Source organism: Sardina pilchardus, chromosome 10 (assembly GCF_963854185.1).
Source record: "Sardina pilchardus chromosome 10, fSarPil1.1, whole genome shotgun sequence".
In the NCBI taxonomy this organism is placed as follows: domain Eukaryota; kingdom Metazoa; phylum Chordata; class Actinopteri; order Clupeiformes; family Clupeidae; genus Sardina; species Sardina pilchardus.
In genome coordinates, this window is record NC_085003.1 from 2312697 (window position 1) to 2337041 (window position 24345).

Below are 24345 nucleotides of genomic sequence, written 5' to 3' on the forward strand. Positions count from 1 at the left end.
TAAAACTCCCACTCAACCCGGAACTGCGAAAACAATCAATTACTCTTCTAAATTGTAAATATACTGTAATCACAACAATATTTGGATACGGTACGTTATTGTTAAGATTGTTGTTCATTACTTACATTGAAGGATACAAATGCGGCTTGACTTCACAACGCGTACTTCTTCGGGAAAAGTTTGAACAGGTAGGTTTCAAAGAAACGCGGAGTAGCCAACGCTAGCCGAAATACCACTGTGAAATTCGGTGTAGGCTATCCATAATTTCGCATCATCGACTTTTTGCCGCAGAAAATTGGTATGAATTTGCGCATAATACCACCCCTTAGTAGCATACAGTCAAATAATATTGTTTTAAGTTTTCTGTTTTTGTCGGTGACCTACGAGAACTTGCAGTGCAACTCAGGAGCACAGCGCCTTTCCATGCGTTAACGTTATTCAGGGTGACGCATATAGTTTCCCAGATTCATAATAATGTATTTCGAATTGACAATCAGTAGGCTGTAAAAGTGTCGGGACATAGCCTCTATTGCCTTCTATAAGGACACGGGGAAAAGTCCATTAGTCCATTGCCTGACCTATAACTTACGCTTTAAGTTAGGCCAGAACTGGGATTCCTCCAGCAGTTTTTGGATATCCCTGCGTCAAAAAAATCTGTTGGTCAGCATAGAAAATATGATGTCCACCATTGGCCTGCATGCGTCTTTTAGGGGGAGAAATACAGTGACGCAAAGACCGCAACGCATAGATAGATTATGTACCTTGATCTTCGATCTTGGCTTCAGTAGGCTACTTGTTGGAACATGTCAGGAATGGGGATACACAAAGTTAGGGTTACTACCAGTAGTAGCCTAACGAGGGTTCTATCTGACTTCATCGTAAACAACACCCTTGTTGGAGACACCCTTATTGGGTAACCCTTGAGCAGTAGTAGGCTAAGTGTTAAGTGCAAAGTATTTTAGAAACTGGAAGTCCTAGCTGCTTGTGGTCAGTAGGCCTACTCTTTCTCTCTCTCTAAAATTGGCTACTCTCACATGTAGTTTACACCCTTCAGTTTCCTCTTTATAACTTGCTTAGAGACATGACATGAATCATTCTCACTGCACTATATCCAAACATATGGAAATACTTGTGTCCTGTAACCCTGGTGGAGGTTTGTTTGCGCAATCATTAGGTTGCACTCTTACTTCCTCCATGATAGGGAAGTAGCCTACAGTTCAGGTCCAGTCATTCTTAAAATGAGGTGTTGAGATTGTTTAACAGATGCCAACTGCAGTTCATTTTGGAAAGAGTGTGTGGATTTTGGTGTAGATACTGGAGTGTGAGAGTTGCCAATGTTGGAAGGATTACTGTAGTATGCCTATTGCACCACAGCAGATGAATCAGTAGATTGCTTAAATTTACTTATTTAATCAGTGACAATCTTTTGGATATGGAGAAATCATCCAGATTGTTTGAAATAATTTGAGACCCTCTAAACTTTGTAGGATATTTCATAAATATCCTAACATAATAAAATCTAAACCAATATATAACCTTGCTTAAGGTGCTATGACAGCCAGGAAAGATTCATATTTAGCCTAGAACATTTTCAAAGATATTAAGGATTTACTGCTAATGAAAAAATGTCCCCTGTTAAATGTGTAAAAGTATAAAAGCACAGAAGATTAACATCAAGTTGCATCTGACAGATCTGATATGCTGGCACCTCTTATTAGGTGAAGGAGTATCCACCCCTCTGGTACATTTACCAGTCAAGCTCCATTCAAATTCAAAGGTACATATTTCGTTTTTGTGTGATAGGGGCTCATGCTCAGTGTTCATCTGTTGTTTCATTGATTAGTTTAATTGTCTTATTGATGGGTTTCATCAGGTCCTCTCCACAGGTGGGTTAATTAAGCACCATGCAGTCTGCATTCATAATCTAGGTGCTTAATTGTCTACACCTGTGGAGAGGGACCTGATGAAAACCATGAATTGCTTTGCTTAACGAATAATTTTAAATTGAATCTGAAGAATTTACATATCATGTACTTCATGCATTTTTGTGTATTATGTAATACACATGTTCAATTACAACTGAAATCTGTTGAGAATCTGTTTGTGAATGTGTTATTACCCAGGTCTCAAACATAGTAAGATCATTGCCATCAGGATGCCTCAGCAGAAAGACATAGTGAAGATCGCGATTCAAATGCCAGGGGCCTACCCTCAACTTATCCAGTTGGACCAGGTGAGGTTTTGACTATTTTAACCTAGCTAGCCCTTCAAAGGGCCCAACATGGTGTTGAACACGAAGCTAAGCTTTATGTGGTAAAAAAACCTTTATAAGAAGACCTGTGGTAAGCGGTTGTAGATAGTTTCGAGCAAGCGCATAACCATATTTAGTTGCTAGGGGCGGTTAGTCTGCCTTTGTACTGTGTGTTCCACTGGTAATAATTGTATGGATAGTGCATATTATGTGTTTGTTTTATGTTGTTGGCCTAAGAGCACTGCTGTTGCCACTACACAAGTTAATGTCGTTAAGGTGTAATAGCAGGGGTTTTACAAGAGTTTTCGGTTGTGTGTATCTCTGAAAAATCCCCTTCAGATGAGAGGACGAACAATGTTTTATGATGAACTGTCAAGACCAAGATAACACTTTTTGCAGTGTACCTTTGTAATTGATCCCTGTCATCACCTTTTCCTCTTGCTGTTTCCAAAATGGAGATAGTGCAATTTATTTATTATGATGTGGGTGTTATTACTGTTGGATAAACAATAATTATCTCACATCCTTTCTTCAACATCCGCAGTCCACACACTAACTTTACCAAAAACCTTATAATTTGATGACCGCTCGTCAGACCACAAATTATAGAGCATTGATTGGTGTACCACAGTACACTAAAATCTAAGATTGGTTGACCAGAGGTTTGACCACAAATGAAAGGGTAGCTCAGTGGCAGACATGGGAGTAACTTGTCCTTTATGCTGTTTCCTTCCACGAGTGTGTACATTCCCAGTTGAAGTCATGATTCAGCCAGGGTGATCTATTTAAAGGCTTGTTGTCTATATGAGCGGGTGCTTTATATGGTCCAAATCAGTGTTGTACTGTTTCTCTCCCCCCCCAGAAAAAGCCCCTTAGTGCTGTCATTAAAGAAGTCTGCGATCGGTAAGTGTGCTGGCGTGTGTGAAAGCTGGTGGGTGTCTCCCATCTCATGTTAACGTCTGCATGAAATAGTTTATTTCAAGGTCATGCATGGCACCTTCCACTGCTGTCGAGTTTATGGGTGAGCGGGTGAATATAAGGCATCTATACAGTGCTTTAAGTGTTAATGTTCCTGCACATACATTTAGCCTAATGTAATGAGTTACTGTATGTAATGGGTAATCCACTCTGTTCAATTTCAGACTGAACAAGCATTTTATTATTTTCTACAAATTCTATTAAAAAATCTGATTTGTTTTTGCACACAAAAGGTTTATTTCTCTCAAATGTTGTATACAAATGTGTTAACTGTGTCTGTGGGAACTTCACCTTTGCTAAGATAATACAGCACCTAACAGGTGTGTCATATCAAAAGATGCTGATTAAAAATCATTGCAGAGTGTTGCACAGATATGCCTTGGACTAGTCACAATAAAAGTCCACTCCAAAATGTGCAGTTTTATCACACATCACAGGGTCACCCAATGGTCAGGGGAGTATACAGCTGGCATGCGGACTGCAGGAAGGTCCAACAGAGCTATTGCCTCTGGGCTGACTGTAAAGTGAAGTAAACTTTCTGAACAACAATTGAGAGAACTAAACCTTGTGTACATGGAAAAAGTCTTCCATCTTTGACCTCTACTCATGAAAAACATGTTTTTGTTTTGTTCAGTGTGTGCAATAGAAATGACTGTCAATATGCACTCCTGTAGGTGGAATCTGCAGGGCCCAGACAACTATGCCCTTCAGTATGCAGACGGTGTCCAGACCTACATTACTGAGTCTGTAAGTCATGGCACTTCACCTCTCCACCTCCACCAAGGAGCTGCTGTTTGCACTGCGCTTTGTTGGCTTGTGTTGTCTGTTGGTTTGTATATATATCTGTAAGCAGGAAGCACACAAAAAAATGTTGTTAGTTGGTTGCAAGGTGTAGACCCCATTCTATTTTGGTTTCGAATGATAGAACAGATGTGCGTATTTTTTGTTAAGCTGATTTCAAGCCTCTCGATGCTTTCGACTGGTTAGAGTCTGAGAGGTGAAAAGAATCAGAAAAGAATAGCTTTGGTTCTTTATGCAACTTTGGAGTCATTCCAAAGTCACAGGAACTGGGGTATGGGTGTTCCCACTGTGCTGTTTCTCCCTTTTGTTTTCATTTTCACTTTGTTGTATTTGCTCTCCTCCAGATATCTTGAACATAGGTGCTGTTGTCTGTTTGGGTGCTCTTGACATTTTTTGTTTGTTTTTTTCCTCAACCATGTTGTAACTGCAACCATGTGTTTCTTTTAGAATCGTCTGGACATTAAGAATGGCAGCATTCTCCGCTTGACCAAGGCCCCTGTAAGTCTTCCAGCAAGAAACATTGCACTGAACTCACATCAATTCAGTATTTATCATGCAACTGTAGAAGTGATGGCGGTTGTTTTGCGTGATCATGGGCACAGACATGCTGCATGCATGCATGTCTTCATGGGCTGCACATGTTCAGGATGAGCTCAGTGAAGCAAATGGGGAATAGAATAGAATAGGTTGATGTCATGGGAGTTGGGTTTAAAGGATCAGCCTTATATCTAACCATCACCAGTAATGATAAAGGAGGTCATGTAGGTATACTGTATGTATTGTTACTGCAAAATAAGATTGGGGGCATATTGAACCTTGTATTGAGCCCGAGGTGCGTTTAGATTTGGTGTAAAGAGGATGTTTGTGGCAATTGCCTCTCCATTAGTATTTACAGTTTCAAGCAAGCAATGTGAAATGTTTACACAAAAACAAAGACAATTCAAAGAAAGCACATTCAACAAAAACATTTTTATTCAACAAGCGCTTATTAGGCTCTGGACTAAGTATACCACTAATCATGTTTTCTAGTTTACCCCTTTCATTGAGGATAAACTCCTAATTCGTATGTGTGTGTGTGTGTGTGTGTGTGTGTGTGTGTGTGTGTGCGTGCGTGGGTGTGTGTTAGAGCCGCTGTGCTGAAGACTTGTTTAAGGGCATACAGAGCTCAGACTCGGGGGTGCGCTGTGATTCGCTGAAGCAGCTGGCCTCCTTGTCAACGGACGTCACGTTTGCCCAGGAGTTTATCAACCGTGATGGACACTCCCTGTTGGTGAAGATTGTGGAAGACAATAATGAGTGAGTTTAGTCCAATCTTTTCATGTAGGTGATCAGACCATGGCAGAGTATCACCTCTATTCAGTACAGCTGTGTTGACTGTATACCCAGTAGCTCTATGAAGAGATCACATGTGCCATATCTATCTATACATGTTGTTGCCACAAGGTGGCACAGTAGCTTTGCTCTCTACCTCTCGAGCACCAGAGAAAGCCCAGGGTCAGTGCTGGCGGTCAACTGTGGTCAGTGCTGACGGTCAACTGTCTCTTTTGAAGGCCTCCCCTCATCATGACTCATACGCTGATGGGCTTTATGGAGCTGATGGACCATGGCATTGTGTCTTGGGAGAACCTGTCCTTAATCTTCATAAAGAAGGTGAGAAGCAGCCATGAATATTGAGCTGTTCAGTGTCGCTTCTCTCCTTTGTTTGGGGCTGCTCTGGCCCAGTTCTGGCTCAGTGCCCTGCTTGAATGCCTTCGTTCCGTCTTGTGTGTCCCTGTCCAGATCGCCGGCTTTGTGAATGCGAAGGCGTTGGACGCGTCCATCCAGCAGGTGTCCCTGGCCATCCTGGAGAGCATGGTCCAGAGCAGCAGCAGCCTCTTCCAGCACATCATGCAGGAGGTCACCTTGGAGCGCCTCATATTGCACCTGCAGGTGTAAGCAGCACGCGCCTCTGTACTCTACATGCTTAGCCTGTTGACCTCCGGCTCAAACACACACACATACTCTCTTTGCTCCCTGCGCTCGCTCTCTCTCTCTCTCTCTCTCTCTCTCTCTCTCTGTCTGTCTTGACCTGCTCTCAGGACAAACCAGCAGATTCAGACGAAAGCCATGGCCCTGTTGATGGCGTTGCTACAAACAGCTGGTGAAGATAAAAGACGGGTCAGTTCACTTCTCAATGTTGGAAGTGCTGTACTAGTGTACTAGTGTACTAGTGTACTAGTGTACTAGTGTAAGTGTAGATCTGCATGTAGTGTAGAAGTGTACGTACAGGATGTTTGATCATGTTTCTGTCTACTCTGATTTCAGGAGCTGTTTGATTTCCTTGCTAAGAGGAACCTTCGCCAATACATTTACAAGGTAAACTCATCATTTGAGCATGGGTGTCACATGTAAAACACGTTGATGCAGTATTTCTGTCTTATAATCCAGCTCATTATCCAATGACCACTGGGCCTAGCCTGCAGGATTTAAACATTCTGTAGCTATTCGTTCCCCAGCATCAGGAAGTGAGGCGTACATTATCTCTAAGCTCAATCACATCCTCGCCATTATCGTGCTTATAGAGATGTGATGGCCTCCATTTCCAAGGAGACTCTTCACTGAAACGTCACAATGCTCTTATGGTGATCTATTGAGCTTTGCTGGCCCTTACACCTGCTCCCGCTCACTCAGATCCTCTGACCATACCCTACTGTCCATCCCCAGCACCAGACTCTGACCATACCCTACTGTCCATCCCCAGCACCAGACTCTGACCATACCCTACTGTCCATCCCCCGCACCAGACTCTGACCATACCCTACTGTCCATCCCCCGCACCAGACTCTGACCATACCCTACTGTCCATCCCCAGCACCAGACTCTGACCATACCCTACTGTCCATCCCCCGCACCAGACTCTGACCATACCCTACTGTCCATCCCCCGCACCAGACTCTGACCATACCCTACTGTCCATCCCCCGCACCAGACTCTGACCATACCCTACTGTCCATCCCCCGCACCACACTCTCCACCCTGGGTGGCAGCTCCTTCAGTACCATCGCCCCCAAACTCTGGAACTCCCTCCCCCAACCTCTTTGTGACTGTCCTGCTCTTCCTTTCTTCAAAGCACATCGCAAGACCTTTTTGTTTAATGATCACTTCTCCTCCCACGCCCAACACATAACCCTGTACACTCAGCTTCTCTTTGTTGTGTTGTTTGCCTGTTTTTTGTATTCTCATTGTTGTATTATCTTGTGTCTTCTTTGTTTGTGCTGTTTTTTCCTTACTAAGTAAAGCGACCGTAGGTTTGAGAAAGGCGCTATATGAAATAAACATATTATTATTATTATTATTGTGTTTCTCCGTCCAGAACATCATCCACAGCTCGGGTCCAGTGGGGGACGAGATGGCCCACTACCTGTACGTCCTGCAGTCCCTCTCCCTCAACCAGCTGGAGCCGCGCATGAGGACGCCCCTGGACTCCTACAGTCAGGTGGGCCCTGCTCGCCCTGTCCACACATACAGCACAGCACCAGATGAGCCCTGATCTGCTCACAGTGTCAAGCGCTCACTGTTCTTCACTAATCACAACAGGCCCATAGCTCCTGTTGCAGCAGCGTCCACACAGTTTAGCCAGTGGAACCACTCTCTGCTTGGCTGTCTCGTGAGTCAGATGCAGCTGTATCATTGTGTGTGTGTGTGTGTGTGTGTGTGTGTGTGTTTACAGGATCAGAGGGAGATACTGCATAACCTGAGGCAGGCTGCGTTCGAGACGGAGAGCGAGAACAGCTTGAGTACTGAGCGGCGGCGCTCCCTGTGTGCTAAGGAGTTTAAGAAGCTGGGCTTCTCTGTGAGCGAACGCCTCATCCCATCACCATGTCTTGTTGCTTTCAACCACTAGACTAGAGTGTCATAACCATAAGACCTTTATTCTGCAATGAGTTTCACACTTGTGTGTCCATATCCATCCGTTTGGTGCGTTCATAACTGATTCCTAGACCTGAGGAGACATTGTTGTATTTCTCTGACAGAACAATAGTAACCCAGGGCAGGACCTGAACCGCACACCTCCAGGACTCCTGGCTTTGGACACTATGGCCTACTTTGCCAACCGCAATCCTGATGCTTTCAGCAGGGTGAGCACACCACTTGTTTATGAAAAACGTTGTTTGAGAGCTTCACAAAAGTCAGTTAGCTTCATTCAGGGGGGTGCTATGTCAAAAAAGAATTTACAATTGGACTATTAAGACATGAGATGGTGTGTCATTTTGCCAAAAGCACTACATACATTTTGTGTAACTTTGTTTTCACCTTTTTCCTCTGCCTCTTGTTCCCTCTGTCAGTTTGTTCTGGAGAACAGCAGTCGCGAGGACAAACACGAGTGTCCATTTGCCCGCAGCAGCATCCAGCTCACACTCATCCTCTGTGAAATCTTACGCATTGGAGAACCACGTAAGTCCACTGGGTGTGGGTGTGTGTGTATGTGTGTGTGTGTGTGTGCGTGTGTGTGTGCCCCTTTTGAAGCGTGACCCTCATCCTCCTCTCTGCCCCCCTGCTAGCGTCGGAGACGGGCTCGCACTACCACCCCGTCTTCTTCTCTCAGGACCGGCTGCTGGACGAGCTCTTCTGCATCTGCATCCAGCTGCTCAACAAAACCTGGAAGGAGATGCGGGCCACCCAGGAGGACTTTGATAAGGTGCCTAGTCTTCCTTAAGTCTGACTTAATATTTGATTATTTTGGCCAGTAAGCATACACATGGGTTGTATCAAAGTCATATATAACTTAATCATGTTGTTCTCCGGTGTTGAAATCTTTTTATTCTGAATACGATGTAGAACTCAGCATAATGAGTCTTTTGAGTCCACTGCTCTGTTGAAAGGCTGCTGGTATTTCAGCTTGACAATCAAATTATGCCCCTCCATTCCATACTTCTGAAGAAACATGTTGATTGTAGTTAATTGGTTAGAATTGTGTATGGCTCTGTCCATGCCCCTTATTCCCTATTTAGGCAAAGCCCCAACAGACTACAAGACGAGCATAATGAGCACTTAGAATCTATGGACTATGCCAGGTCTATATTTAAAGATGATATAGAATGGAATGGCATTTTTACCTTGGCTTTGTTAAATAAGGAGAGCATTTCTCAGTGGCCATTCCAAAGAGCGACTGTAATGCAAATACAGACGCTGACGGTGACACAAACCACCTCTGACCCCCGCCCGCCTCCACATGTTGCGTCACCACTTGGAGTTGGAGACTCAGGTAGACGTTGCCGGAGCCTGTTGAGCGTGTGTGGGAACAAAGCATTAGCAGAGACAATAGGTTACTGTATTAGTTATGATTAAGTAGTGTTCCTAATGCTCACAAATACTGGCACATCTAGATGGCACAAAACAGGAATGTTCTCACGAATAAGGTTGCATTTTAAAGTGTGTTTAGGTCATAAATCCTGACCTTTTGACCCTTTGGCAGTGACAAGTGTCTGGCCAGCAGACCTCTATTGTTCACGCTCACACATGCTTTCCCACAATCCTCCTGGGCAGTAGCATCAGGTCCCATCTCTTTGCGAGGGTATTAGAGACACAAAAAGAACGCCGGGCCATAGCACAAATGCCACGGGAGGAAAACAAGCACTGCAAACAATCAGTTAGTTCCATCAGCATTTAAAGCCACAGAGAGACCTGCACACAGACCACACAAACACCACAGTGCACCAGAGCATACTGAACATAGCCTTGTTTTGTCATGATTAAGAGCACATATCGTACAGCAGTGCATACTGAAATGCTAAAATGCTTTGTTTATCAAGCTTTTTAAATATATTTTTAGATTTTTCATTTGGTTAATTTTAAAGAAAAAAGAATTCAGTAAATAAAGTCAGGAAGGAGAGTTGTCATGGATCTGTACAAAGCTGAGTAGAGGACTGAATAGTGGTGTATGAAAAACCGTTTGTTATTTCCAGTATTGTACTGTACTGCATGTCCTTAAACTCCACTTCCATCTGTCTGCTGCCCTACCAGTTCCCAGCATTCTGGATTTCTGACAAGTCACAAGTCATACTGTTAATCGACCCTGGCAATGTGCTTGTGCCTGAGGTCAAACCAAGTGTGTGTGTGTGTGTGTGTGTGTGTGTGTGTGTGTGTGTGTGTGTGTGTGTGTGTGTGTGTGTGTGTGTGTGTGTGTGTGTGTGTGTGTGTGTGTGTGTGTGTGTGTGTGTGTGTGTGTGTGTGTGTGTGTGTGTGTGTGTGTGTGTGTGTGTGTGTCAGTGGGCAGTCACAGCCACACATACTGTCATGATGGAATTGGGGCTGCTGCAGTTGCTCATGGCTGAGGTGGAACAGTGGATCCTCTCCTGCTCCTCTGTCTGCTGTGGGGGGTTGATGTGCTGAGAGGAAGAAAGGGATAGAGAGGTAGAGCAGAAGAGAACAGAACTGGGAGAAGAAGGTGGAGTGCTTACCCAAGTGACTATTTACAAAATACTCTCAGCTGGGGACGACTCGTGTCATGACCGTGAGCTCGTCAGTCTGTTCTGAATCTTCTCCAGTTTCTGGCTCATCTTCTGCACACAGGGGTTTCATGAAAGACTAACACATGGAGGTCAGTTCTATTGTTTCAGATACATTGTTTTGCCTCTAATAATTGAGTGTAATTGAGTGTAATAATTTACACATTGGACATCTTCAGGTGGTTCTCCGATGAAACTCTCGTTTCAAACACAATGAATGTAAAATGCTGTGTAAGAGATACATTTATAGCTCTGTGAAATTATTTTGTAGGACTGTCACGCATATAAATAATTTGATTATGTAAAGTAGTGTACATTTGAAAGTTGTATGGGAATAATGCATGGATATGTTGAGTACTGAATGCCGGTTGTATTTTGGACTGTACAGGTCCTAGTGCTGTTGTTTTATTCTAGAACTGACTTCCATACCAGAACAGTTATAGTGTGTGTCTGAGAGCAGATGTGAGAGTAGCCATAGCTACAAACATCAGAGAGGGGGAGCTTTTATTGCAGAACTGAAGACATTGTATATACAATGTATACCGTAATTTCCCGACTATAAGCCGCGTCTTATACATTGATTTTGCAAAAAGAATTCCACTATGAGGTTAATACAGAGGGGCAGTTAATATGGTGCTAATATGGTTTTGTTTCTTTTAACTTGCATAAAACACTGTCCTGCGGCTTATACACAATGCGGCTTATATGCGGGAAATTACTGTAGTGACAATATGATAGTTGAAGTCCTTGTATCTTTTTCTATCTAGGAAGGCTTATTGTTTTAAAACAGCATGGGTCACAACAGGGGGGAGGGGACAGACATGTTCAGTGTCCTTGCCTCAAGGGCAGGCGAGTGGGGCCATGGTCACCCAGTCAGACCACATCAGTGTCAGATGGCTGGTCAGTTGGACCTCTGAGATGAGCCGCTTCAGTCTAGACATGTTTCATTCAGAAGTTGACAACCCCATGATGTGGTTGGTTCATGGTCACACCAGTACACCAACAGGTGCAAGACCTTTCGGCTGTGAGGCTGCCTTGATATTTTCCATTGAATACTCGCATAACATAGTATTGCATTTGTCTAAACAAAATGTTTACAAATGCTGTGGTTCGTGATTTACATGATTGTAACACATTTTAGTACTCCAGAATTGTACATGAATTCGAACATTTGTTGTTGATCTGCCACACACACACACACACACACACACACACACACACACACACAAACAAGCAAACCAGACACATTTGCATGTTATAGGAGTGGTTCTGAAAGTGGCCAAATAGCCAATGAGTCCACAAAATAATTTGCTTTAAAGTTGTGCTTTAATATTTTGAAATTCATATTTAGAGATTACAACCCTTTTCACCAATAAAGCATGTGTGTGTTTGCTCCCACCCACATTAACATTTAACTCAACCACTTCACTCAGTTTGTAAAGAACCTTATTTGCCAGCTAGCTAGCTGATGACTGTGGAGAAATGTTTGGATTGTGCATCACTTGATGACGTGGACTGTCCAAAAAGTTACACACCTGCCAGAAAACATGGGATAGTGAAGCTGGCCATAGCTTCAGAGAATCCAAATGGCATATGTTCCGATTAGGAGGGGGCCCTCGGAAATGTTCTCCCCCACAAGGTGTCCTTGGAAGTTGGAGAACCCCTGTGTTTAGATCACAAACACCATCACACCATCACAACTAATCATTTTAGTTTCAATAACATCCACACCTGCTTTCTGTTCAGGTTATGCAAGTTGTCCGGGAGCAGATTACGAGGACTCTGTCCAGTAAGCCCACCTCTCTGGAGCTGTTCAAGAACAAAGTGAACGCGCTCAACTACAGCGAGATCCTCAAGCTGCGCCAGACGGAGCGCCTGCACCAGGAGGAGACGCTGGCCCCCCCTGTCCTGTGAGTCCACTGCATCCGCTGTGTGTGTGTGTGTGTGTGTGTGTGTGTGTGTGACAGTGGGCAGAGGAGGAGACGTCCTGTGAGTCCACTGCATCTGCTGGCTTTAATTAGTAGTGTTGGGAGCACACCTCATGTTGATCAGTGTTATTGCTCCATGTTAGGAGCACACCTCATGTTTATGTGGACTCATGCGGTTGAGGCCTGTCTCTGTGTAGATCATCTCTTCCACCCCTGTGTGTTCTGCTGCCCTGCTTAGTCAGTATTTGTCACTAAACAAAACAAATGTGTTGGGTCCTGCCCGCTTTATTGATGTATGCCAAAGAGCATTTTCTTTCACTGTGGATTTTGTTTCTGTTGATGAGGGCAATTTTTCACATGAAAGGCTGACAGTAAATGTCTTGGCATTCTCGTGGGCTCTGGGCTTTTGGCACCTCATAAGAAACAACACGAGGGTAAACAGAGGAGTCGTGTATCCTTGTGGAGTGATTGTGTGTCACCTTGTGTGCTGTGCTGTCTATCAGTGAACTGAAGGAGCGTCTGAAGCCTGAACTCCTGGAGCTGATCCGCCAGCAGAGACTCCACCGCCTGTGCCACGGCACTCTGTTCCGCAAGATCAGCAGCCGCCGGAGACAGGGTGAGTCCCATGCCAGGGGCCAGACACACTGACGTAGTGACCACAGCGTAGACAGTAGTGGAGCAGCGGTAACGTCACCCACTGACAATTGCTCACCTCGGATTTGATTCTGGCAGAAGCAAGTCTGTGTCACTTTGGATAAAAGCGTCATCTTAATAGCAACTAGTCAACTTTTAACTTTAACTTCAACACAGACGTAGCCTAGAAATCTAGACGCCCATAGTGGCGCAAATCTAATTTGCTGCCGAGGTGGTTCAGCAACTTTCCATTGACTTGGGAGCTGGCCAGTTTAAACGGCGCTCGGGCCAATCACATTGTGTATAGAGTCGGTGGGCGGGCTTAACATCATGATGACTGACGTGCGACCATAAGTTGCACCGTTAAGCGTGATTTCCCCATCCTGCTACTGCTGCTACTTGAAAACAAGAAGAAGGTTGGTTGTAGCGCATTTATTCCACCCCTCCGATTGAGCCCTGCCTGTGGTGGGTTCCTAGACCCTACATCTTGGTGTGGGTCTGGCTCGCCAGGCTAACACAGACGAGCTCTGCAGTCTGCACCCAATTCTGGCATGGCTCTTCAATACATGACTAATGCATTTTACTGATCCCCAAAAGGTTACATCTGTGGTACTGCAGTAAAGAAAATCAAGGAAGCACATAAAACATCCTATGCCCTTAGTTCAACATGGAGCTATACCTTTGTTGTTGTATTTTTTTTCTTTAGACAAATTGTGGTACTGCCGCCTCTCACCCAATCACAAAATGCTTCACTATGGTGACGTGGACGAAGAAGCAGAGATGCCTTCTATTGAGACCCTTCAGGAGAAGAGTGAGTATGATGGAGATTGTGTCTGGGGCTGTCTGTGTCTTTTGATACTACTGTTCTTGTGTGAATGCATCAGCAGCACTGAATATGGTCACCAATTCTTCTCTTAGTTCCTGTGGCTGACATCAAAGGTCTGCTGACTGGGAAGGACTGTCCTCACATGAAGGAGAACAAAGGCAAACAGACAAAGGTCTCAATCGCTGCAATAGCGAACATACTCAATATTTATTGTCAATACAGTATGCTTGATGCAGTTGCTTTCAAACACTCAAATCTCACCCATATTTCTTACTACATGTAGTTCATCAGTAATCCCAGGACACTGGCTTGTCAAGTGTGTCGGTATTTTGTCTTTACAACAACATCTGATCAGGCTGTGTTCCATCTCTTGGCAGGAAGTGCTGGATCTTGCATTCAGCATAACGTACGACGTAGAGGAGTATAGCCTGAATTTCATCGCCTCATCCAGGACAGATGTAAGATGGTTTTCATTTCTTTGCTAGTAGATGTTTCACTTCCTTGAGTACGGCCATGTTTGACCTCATGTTCTGGGTGTCCCTCAGTTCTGCCTGTGGACAGACGGCTTGAACGTGCTCCTGGGCCGCGACATGAGCAGCGAGTGCATGCGCAGTGAACTGGAGATCCTCCTCTCCATGGAGATCAAGCTGCGCCTCCTGGACCTGGAGAACGTGCCCATCCCTGAACGTGCCCCAGCCGTCCCCAACCCCCCGAGCAACTTCAACTTCTGCTACGACTTCAGCCAGGCTGAGCAGTAGCCTCCCACAGCCTACTGGTCAGTGGGTCTCAGGGGAAGGAGCTGCCTCTCCTTCTACACCACCTGGACAGTGAGGGAGGACTACAGGTGGCTTTGTATGAGGAGAGAGATAGAGAGTGAAGATACTGCTTTGGAGTCTGTGTTGCTCTTTAAGATGAGTGGACCCACATGTTGACATTAACATGCTAGACTGGATTACACTTTGTATAGCCATGGTACCTGAAAAAGAGGCATTCATTTTGAAAGCTTGAGGTCTTGCAATAATTATTTTTATTTTCTGCTTTCCTTCATCAGTCCAAATTCTTTGTTGTTATTTTTTTTTTACCTTCATGTGGTATTGACTCTGGCATTAATCTTGACTCGGCAATTAATAGTTTCTGCTTTCTGTAGCACTCTTATGTTTCTGTATGACATTCAAGTGTCTCCTAGATAGGCAGCTGTAGGCAGAGCACTTTTAACAAGTGTGGATGGGAGAACTTTTGGTACTTGCCTTTGGTTTTTTCAACATAATTTAATTGAGTTAATATCACCAGTACTTGAGTAGCAATAGTAGTAGTCATTGTGAGACCTGAAACAGTGCTGAACTTGAGCACCAAATACTGTATGGTCACTAGCTGCTGAACTGATATGGTGATCTTAGGTACTAAATAATCTTGGGTGTAGCGTAAGCCGCTGCAGATAGATTGCCTGTCTATGTCATGACAACTGAGCTTTGGTCTACAAGCATGATGATCGAGGACAGGATTTCAATTCATTCCTCGACAGTGCCTAATGATTGGCTGTGATTTTTTATTCCAAGTAGATACAGACATTAGGGGAATGCTACAAATATGATGCATGTTGCTTAACTGAATAGGTTCCAGGAACTGCTAGATGGCCAAAAAGACCCTCTTCTTTACTTCAGAAAATGTATTTTTCACTTCTAGAAATATTCTATTTCTTTTTCCAAAAAGTTCCTGTAAAGTGAAGTTGGAGAATATTGTAGATATTGCGCGTTTTAAATTGTCATCCTCTCTTAGGATATCAGAGATTGTCAATATGTAAAAATAGGTACAGAATGTATTTCACTTTTATGTAACTGTGGAGAACTTACAAGATATTGTATTATATATGGCGAAGACTTATTCCAGTCCCTTACATTTCAGAACCCAGAGTCTTGGCCAGATAATACTTGTGACGAGTAACTTATGTCTGGGAGCAACAACAACTGTGCACAAACAAACCCGTGATGCCACTCACCATGCCTGTTGGTGCACTGCATTGTCATTCTTAAGTTGAATAATATCTTTTCAATCACGTTGCACTTGGAAATGTGACATTATATCAGTGGTGTTCAATTTGTACCACAGTTTTTAAACCTGGATTTTTTTTAACATATTCATTATATGTTAATAATAGTTTTATTTGACTTTGTAAATCATTGTATATTCTTACACTGAAATGTTCATATTTACAGCTAATTGATATTGGTGCCAAACATTGGTGATTTTGTATCAGTATAACAATATGGGAAAATAGTTTGAACCTCACCTTTCCTGGTCTTGTCATTTAATCACTTAACCATTTTCTACCTACATTAAAATGCCTTTTTGTCGCATTTCAAGAACACAATGACTTAATCCTAAATAGATTGTGATTATGGAAAACAATCAAAGCATCTTTCACTTTCACTTTATGATGTGACACTAACCTATGTTTCTACCACTAACCTAATTTCTACATTGTTTAATGTAGAAATGAATTTGTCCCCTTGTGTTGTAACGCTAATTGCTATAACATCTAATGCTACACAGCGTCTTTAAGTCTAGAGTGACATGTATGTTTTTTCTTCATACAATCTTTCTTTATACATTGATATTCTTTTCCTTTTGTCACCATTTCCCCAAGAAGGATTGTTGAATAATGATGTAAATGTTCATGTTATTGGAAATGTCCAGACTCACTGCACTCACTGTCTCATTTGATATTTATTCAGCTCTTTTGTCATTCACAGTTTTGAATTCAGTTCACTGACTAGTTGCTTCAATGACCAAGAAACCATTTGAACTTCAAATCCTATGAAACTAGGATACAGAAAAAAAAACTCATAATAAATCTAATAATCTACTTCACTTTTGGTTTGCAGAATACCCAGGCCCTGGTTTTGCCTTGTGTTTGAATTGATATGCTCTGCATGCAGATTAGGAGTGGGATGGCTTCCACTTGGGTGGTTCAGTTAGATCATGGTCTGATTCAGTACTGAAGGCATGAGATGGAGGTAACATGCACAGCTGATTTTAGTATTCTTGTCATTCTTATTTATTTTTACTTGTTATTACAAGGAATTCTTGAATGAAAGGGGAGGGGGGCAATTTAATTTCACATTAAAGGAGACATAGAGTGGAAACCATTTTTGTCTTGGTTTTGATGAATTAGGAGAGGTTGTGCATAACCAAAAAGCTATCATAGTTGTGCCCTCCTTCATATGGAAATGTTGAACTTGAAGAAATAGACAAATTAGAACAGAGCCTACAAGTGATGTCAAATATCGCAAAGCCATTGAAGTGGCTTGTGGTTGCCAAAGACGGTGTCATTTAGTCAAAAGGACCATTTCAATACTCAGCCTAAATATAAGGTTTTAATTGGGCTTGTAAAATTGCAATTGAGTTTATTTTGTATAAATCAAAGTTGAAAATATATACTATTTTATCATCAGAGAACACCGTAAAGTTCTCAATTCGTCCATTCTATGTCCTCTTTAAAGGGAAATCAGATTAGATTATTTGAGAATACTGGTCTGGTATTTCCAAAAAAAAACCCCAAAGATATTGTGCCATTTGAATGCCGGACTGGAGTAGATCTTTTCATATGAGGCATTTTCTTTAAGAGTTTACATCTAAAGTGCTTAACCACAGTCAAAAATCATCAAGAATGATATACAACATACTCAACATACCTTCTGTAGCTCTACTAATAAAGATATTATAGTCTTACAGGAAATTGAGGTTTGTGATTGATTAATCTCAAAATTAAATTGCCTTCTAAATGGAGCAATAACTGTTGCTGTGCAGTTTTATATATAATCGATGACATAATAATAAATTAAATAATTTAAAAATCATAACATTCCTAAAATATCCCTCTTACGCAGGGTTACACATGGTGAATAAATTATAATAGTCAAACTGAACCCAAAATAAGAAGAACAGATTCCATCCTCGTGGCTAAGGGGAGAAAGGGACATGTGGCATTCTTGTCAGTGTGTTCCACTGTGATCTCGAGCAGCATTTTTCCAGCCTAGTGCAGAAGATGAGCCAGTGTGTGCTCTTTAGGATATGCTCTAATGGAATGTAAAAATACCATCTCTCTTCCCTTAACATCCTCTCCACATCATACTAAAGGAAGTATTTATTCATTGTTTCTCTATCTCCATTAAAGAGTTATGGTTAAGTCTGCTCCACCCACAAAGCGACACTGAACATTCTCCAGGTAGGGCAGTTGTGATTGCAGGAAGTCCACTTTTGTTATGGTAATGTCTTTACACATGGAAATGTCCAATGTCTGGAGCCTTTTGCAGTGCTTTGCCAAGACAGACAGAGACCTGCAACACACAAGCACACACAGTACTGAATATCAACAACCCCAAAATAAAGTTTGTCATAAGGCCAGAGGAACTACATGGTCTATCCTTCAGTTCATGTAAGTAAAAAAGCAAGTCTGTGTGAAGATCCATCAATCAATAGATTGGTCACCAGTGTATTTTGGTCTCACCGGTCAGTGACGGCATCGCAGCAGGCCAGTTGCAGGTGCTGCAGCCTGGGGAGCAGCGGCGCCGCTCTAGCGATTCCCTGGTCGCTGATCTGAGGACAGTGGTTGAGCGCCAGGCTGGTGAGGCTCCGGCAGTAGGACGCCACCGACACCAGACTCTCATCACTGATCTCGGGCAGCATGGAGAGAGACAGGCGCTGCAGGTCTGGGAAGCGCACCACCTGCACAGGAGAGGGAATGCCATGAGGGAATTTCCTGATGGGGAAGCTTGTTGCTGCTGCCTGTCCCACCCAAACGCCCACCTGTGTGATTCTGCATGTACCACCCAAACGTCTACCTGCGTGACTACATGTCCCACCCAAACACCTACCTGCGTGACTACATGTTCAACCCAATTACCTGCGTGATGCTGCTGTCTGTGATCTTGGAGCAGGCTGACAGGTCGAGCTCCTGGATCCCCCTGATGGCGAGCAGAGAGGCCCCCATCTGTTCTCGGAAGGCCCCTAGGTCCTCATCAGTCACCAGCCGCGGCTTCTCCTGAAAGGGCAGACTGGGAGGCCGGAAGAAGCCCATGTTGCCAAATGTGCGTGTGAAGCTTGGCCCTTTGTCTTCCTGTTGGGTTGGGTTGGTGTGGGGGAAAAGATTGCTTAGGTTATTTTCTGTTACTGTTATCACTTTATAGCACACTTAAACGCACACAAAAATACGCTTGCTCTCCTTTTCAGATGGCCAGTGTCAGTGAGCGCTCAGGCTCCTCTCTCACCGTCTCAGTGCTGGGTTCACACTCCTTAGTGGGCTCCACCATCCCCAGGAGCCCCCAGTCCGTGATCTCCTTGCACCAGCCCAGGCGTAGCACCAGCAGCCCAGGCATATACGTGGCAATGGAGCGCACACTCAGATCAGTGAGGTAGACACAGGAAGTGAGGTCGAGCACCCTCAGACTTAGGCCTAGCAGCTGACTGAGTGAGAAAATTGCAATGTCCTGTAAAAACACAAGAGGGCAGGAGTGTGAGTTTTACCAGAGGAAGAGAGGCAACATGTTAGGAACACTTCACCGTTTTTTCATATTAAACTATCTTATTCCCTTAACTAGGACGAGTTGACATACCTCTCGCGTCTCAATGTGTGCACTCAATCTTTCTTTTCTGGTTTCAATACAGTTACACGAGTAGTTACACGACCAAGTAATCCTTTCCCCCTCCCCCTTTCAGTTCGTCAATAGAACAAATGAGAGGATTTTTCAGGAGTGACGATATTACTGCGCCGGGTCAAAGTTCTCTCGTGCTATTCCGCCATACATTATAGTTATCCATTTTACCCACTTAGAAAAGCAGAAAAGCGCCATGTTTTATTTTGTGTCACCTTACTTGGTCGTGTAACTACTCATGTAACTGTATTTAAATAGGGAAAACGTGGAGGTGTTTAGTCGCTTCTAACTTCATCTCTGTTTGGATCCTATTGAACAAACTGGGCTAAGCTAATTGCTAGCAAAGTGGGGCCCGCACACCAGACGCATTGAGACCAGAGCGATGTATCAACTCGTCCTAGTTAAGGGTATAACATAGTTTAATATTAAAAAATGGTGGCGTGCTCCTTTAACAACAGCTCAGAGAAAGAGAGAGAGACTCATCAACACTAGAGGGGGGCTATGGGGACCGACCCTGATATAGGTGCAGCTCCTGAGGCTGAGGCTCTCCAGCTGTGCCCTGGGCGGCGGAGACGAGAGTCCCTTGATCATCTCAGCGCCGCTGACGTGCAAGCACTCCGAGAGGTCCAGCCTCCGCAGGCTCGGCAGTGTCATGAGCTCCGCCAGACCCTTGTCGGTCACCCGCCAGTCCCGCGACAGAGAGAGGACCTGCAGCCCCTTCAGGCCCGAGGTGACGGCCTGCACGGCTCGGCAGGTGAGCTCCGTGCAGGAGCTGAGGTCCAGGCTCCTGATGGTGGGCTGGTGGCGGCACAGCACCTCCACGGCGTGGTCGGACAGCTCCTTGCAGCCGCGCAGGCACAGCTCCTCCAGCGCCAGGCCCGGCACCTGGGCCACCGTGCGCAGCGACTCCGGGGTGATGCTGGTCCGGCTCAGGTCCAGAGCTCGCACCGTGCTGGCCTGCTGCTGAAGCAGCCGGCGGAGGTTCCTCAGCGAGAGCAGGGCGGAGGAGTCGGGCCCGACAGGACATCCCCGGTACGGGTCAAACTCAAAGGCAATGTGGCAGCCAGAGAGAGCCAGCCTCCTCAGTCTCGGGGTGCAGCCTGTCAGACGATTAAAGGAAAGGTCTGAGAGGTACCTCAGGTCTGACAGGTTCAACTCCTCAAGACCTTCCAAGGCCTTGCGTACCTTAAAGATAGTAAAATACTCATTATGCAAGGTCACCTTCATGAAACTTGAGAGCCATTTATATTGTGATGACACATTCAGAACATGAGTTAAGTAAGCAGCTTCACCCAACCTCCAAATACTCCTAGAGTAACTCCATTGATAAGCAGTTCTGAGACCACTGAAGGCTATTTTTTGTTTTTCATGATCCTTTGAACCAACGGTTCTTTGAACAGAAAACAAACGCCTCATTGTACAAAAAAATTGTATGTAGTTTTTTTTGCTCCAAAGAAACTGAACTATGTTTTGAATGCTTAAAGATTATCTTTGCCTTTTTCATTCTAGATTGGACATGCCCCTCTGATCAAAACACTGGCCCCTACAGTAAACTTGGTCCAGAAGTTCTGGCAAGGTACCCATGGTAGGCATGATCACAAAATGACTCAGACATCAGTTTATTTCTTTAAATAATCATATCAAATGATAAAGATTTTCAACACAATGAAAGCTTTCATGGTGCAAATGGGTCTTGGACAGTAAAAAGATTCTTGAAAATAAAAAAGGGCCCCTGAAGGTATTATGAAATAAGAGGAATCCAACTAAGAAACCAAACTTAACTTTAGCTATATATTTATCTGTTGACTGTGCCATACTGTGAGAGAGAGATAACCAAAACTGTGAACAGAAGTGGTCACCTAATTGTCTTGGTTGTAGGAACTTAAAATAATGTAAAAGCAAGCCTAAATAAAGTCATAACAAACTATTCTAACATCTACTGACTATGATGGACTTTGGATGTGCATTTGCATGTGCAATCTCCTGGTCCCTGAACCACTGGCTGCCTCTGAATTGGAATACTGCACACTGTACTGTAAACTGATCTTAACAGTAAGTCAGATGTAGTAAGTAGTACAGCAGTATGGCATTTATGACTGTAGCATCTCCTTCTCTCGCCATATAAATAATGCCCTTCTCCATCTCCGACACATCTCCGACTGCTGCCTACTTCACTTCATAATACAGAAGTCCTGTTGTTTAACACCCCAGGGGCATTAGGGACAAACCTGGCTAAGTTAACTCAGAGTCACCAATAAACATCCTACATAATGGCTTTGTTGCTATGAGGACGAAGCCCATAGGGCTCTTCTTTACCATGCATTCCTGGTTCTACCATTGATCTGATAGCACAGACCTGGACAACAGCCACAGCTGCAGCAAATAGAACCCCCAGTGTTTTCATGATTGCATGCATGCATGTTGTACTACATTGCAGATTTATCTACAAGATAAGTAAAAGAGCCTAATGCTCAACCAGTGTTAAGCCACCCATTAGCAATGTGCTGCTACCTGGAGACGATGTTCCTCTCGAGACAGAAAGGCTCCTGACATGAAGAGGCTGTCCAGGCCACGGAGGTCCAGCTTGCGCAGGCCAGTGAGGTGCGGCAGGAGGTCAAGAAGGGAGGACTCCGTGATGCTGCTCCCTGGCAATGATAGCGTCTCCAGACTGGGCCCCAAGTGCATGGCCACCTCCATCAGTAGAGCTCTGGACAAACTGGACCCATCCAGATGACTAATGACCAGGCCACAGCGGGACCGCTTACCCAGGCCCCGAATCACCTCTAAGGAGGAGGAGCAGGCGGGCAACTTAAAAGTGACATTCTTCTGTAGGGAAGCACATGGAAAAGTAAGAGTGGTGTTGTGTTCAGACAAAGCAAGCTAGTAGCTGTAGCTATTCTACAAGCTATTCAGAACATCACAGTTACAATACGCATTCTTACTTTTAAGAGTAAAGAGGGTACACCATTGCACTAACCTGGAACAATATGACTCTCAAAGACCAGCATCGTCTGATTAGTTCTCTTTTATAAATATTACTAGCTAGGCTTATAAAACATCTACACATTTACCTGAAACTGATAGTCTTGGCTTGCTTCATACCAGCTTCTGCAAACCAATGAAGCCTCTTTTCTGTCTGACACATGAAGGAAACTGAAGATGTAGGTAATTATCTGGAGAAACAGAACATGGCTTTGTCAGGTGAAGTGTGTGACATCATCACAGTATTCAACAGGTTTCCTTAAAACAAAATAAAAAAAATGCATGCACAAGAACTAATGTAAACTTGATGGACGTTAAATCTCAAAGCACAATCCCAACCTGCTCTCCAAAACAGCTGATGAATGTGGTACAAAGGTTTGAGCATTATCTGATCTGCCCATCAATTAACATGGCAAGCTTTCAAAGACTTCCTCAATAAATAGACTCCCTCAATAAATACAGCAACAAATGTTTCTAGTTGAATTCCAAGAGAGTGTACTGTAACATTTTCCCAACTTCAGAGAGACAGCGAGCAGGCTAGAGTAAATAACCTCTGATGTACAACCACTGAATGGCATGAATGTATATTTTTTTAGTGTGAAAATCACACTGCCAATGAAGGTGTATTTGGTACTCATATTCTTAATAAACCAGAATTCACTTATTTGGGCAAAGCATCATTTTACTTAGCACAGACTTACTTCCGTTCATTTAACCGGAAGACATCAAAAATGTCAAAACATTAACAGCCAATAATATGAGACAGTTGAGTGTAACAAGATTGGGCAACATTTAGGCTAGCTGCCATTATCCCTGCATCTTCGCCAACGCTGTCAAGGCTAAGAAAACACATTAACTACGTTTTAAATGTACAAGAATGTGCTTGAGACAGGCTAATGCTAAATATTTAACGTTAGCTAAAAGACAAACGTTAGTGCCTGTAGTAGCTTAGCTACAGGGGACTCACCTCCGCAGGTAACTCTGGTGCCTCCATGCTCCTTTGTAACGTCAATGTTAATATGCTATGAAATGCTTGTGCTGTATCGAAAAGCCACACACCGTTTGCCAGTTGACGTAATCGCTCGGTTTCTCGCCACTTTAACGTTACCTAGCCACATACAACCACACACAACCACACAGTGTAGTTTGATCTTAGAAACCTCGTCCTCATTTTACACCCGTCTCAGACATTTCGTGTATTCCAATAACCATAGTAGCACATCGTCGGACATTTGCTAGGCCTACAATGAATTTTAAGCCCTGAGATAATAACATTGAGACTCGCTAGCTAGAACCAAACATAGTTGAAAGATCCTTAGTGTTAATGTTTACGGATTTGAGCTGCAGCCTACGGGTCATTTGACTGTCACATGAGCAGCTTCGCAGTGATACAAGGGAAACGTAGTTAGCGCGTGATATTTCAACAGACACCTGCGCCCGGCTGACTTTGCCTGTGCCTGTGCCTATGCCCTGTGCGACAGACGCCGGATAGTGGAGTCAGAGTTATAACAGTAGTTTTGACAATTCGTTTTAATTTTTATTTTGTCTTTCAGTATGGTTGATTTCAGTTTACCTATAGTTGACAATGAACGAGCATTTGATGTTTTTTCCATTCATTCAAGATCCTTTTAGTGCTATAGGCTATGCTATGAAAGTATTCTTGGATATTTCCTCTTTTAGGCTACTGCTTTTAATGGAATCTTGATCAATTTAATTTGCCCTAGCCTACAGTCATAAATATTAACTATAACTTTATTACAGTCATGTTAGGTAGCCTAACTCCAATTAGATTGAGACCTCATGGAGC

The 24345-nt window shown here is 43.7% G+C and overlaps 2 protein-coding genes across 5 annotated transcripts; one reads left to right on the plus strand and one right to left on the minus strand.

Moving 5' to 3' along the window:
- Window positions 1-17051, plus strand: elmo3 (engulfment and cell motility 3). 3 transcript variants are annotated; one of them, XM_062546635.1, is made up of 22 exons: window positions 1-188; window positions 1692-1777; window positions 2124-2233; window positions 3114-3154; window positions 3904-3976; window positions 4478-4528; window positions 5157-5326; window positions 5581-5680; window positions 5810-5961; window positions 6109-6187; window positions 6335-6385; window positions 7383-7505; window positions 7740-7862; window positions 8044-8148; window positions 8356-8464; window positions 8572-8708; window positions 12265-12428; window positions 12950-13062; window positions 13786-13890; window positions 13998-14077; window positions 14283-14363; window positions 14451-17051. In XM_062546635.1, exons 3-22 carry the CDS (start codon window positions 2156-2158, stop codon window positions 14661-14663), a joined length of 2148 nt encoding a protein of 715 aa, XP_062402619.1. In that variant the 5' UTR covers window positions 1-188; window positions 1692-1777; window positions 2124-2155; the 3' UTR covers window positions 14664-17051. The 3 variants fall into 3 exon arrangements, with proteins under 3 accessions (XP_062402619.1, XP_062402621.1, XP_062402622.1); XM_062546637.1 differs by having other exon boundaries at window positions 1719-1777; XM_062546638.1 differs by lacking the exon at window positions 1692-1777.
- fbxl9 (F-box and leucine rich repeat protein) lies at window positions 16617-23889 on the minus strand. 2 transcript variants are annotated; one of them, XM_062546640.1, is made up of 8 exons: window positions 23506-23889; window positions 22628-22729; window positions 22068-22379; window positions 20070-20741; window positions 19173-19391; window positions 18809-19021; window positions 18413-18630; window positions 16617-18242 (listed from the first exon to the last, which is right to left on the minus strand). In XM_062546640.1, exons 1-8 carry the CDS (start codon window positions 23530-23532, stop codon window positions 18074-18076), a joined length of 1932 nt encoding a protein of 643 aa, XP_062402624.1. In that variant the 5' UTR covers window positions 23533-23889; the 3' UTR covers window positions 16617-18073. The 2 variants fall into 2 exon arrangements, with proteins under 2 accessions (XP_062402624.1, XP_062402623.1); XM_062546639.1 differs by having other exon boundaries at window positions 22068-22382.
- Window positions 23890-24345: the final 456 nt, after the last annotated feature.

Excerpts from the sequence above, each read along its gene's own strand:
- elmo3 (XM_062546635.1), top strand. The coding sequence starts at position 2,156 with ATGCCTCAGCAGAAAGACATAGTGAAGATCGCGATTCAAATGCCAGGG. Across the intron at positions 3,155-3,903 it reads ATTAAAGAAGTCTGCGATCG|GTGGAATCTGCAGGGCCCAG; the intron begins GTAAGTGTGCTG and ends GCACTCCTGTAG. Across the intron at positions 13,063-13,785 it reads CAGCAGCCGCCGGAGACAGG|ACAAATTGTGGTACTGCCGC; the intron begins GTGAGTCCCATG and ends TTTTTTCTTTAG.
- fbxl9 (XM_062546639.1), bottom strand. The coding sequence starts at position 23,532 with ATGGAGGCACCAGAGTTACCTGCGGAG. Across the intron at positions 22,383-22,627 it reads GCCAAGACTATCAGTTTCAG|AAGAATGTCACTTTTAAGTT; the intron begins GTAAATGTGTAG and ends GCTTCCCTACAG. Across the intron at positions 18,243-18,412 it reads TGCGATGCCGTCACTGACCG|GTCTCTGTCTGTCTTGGCAA; the intron begins GTGAGACCAAAA and ends TGTGTGTTGCAG.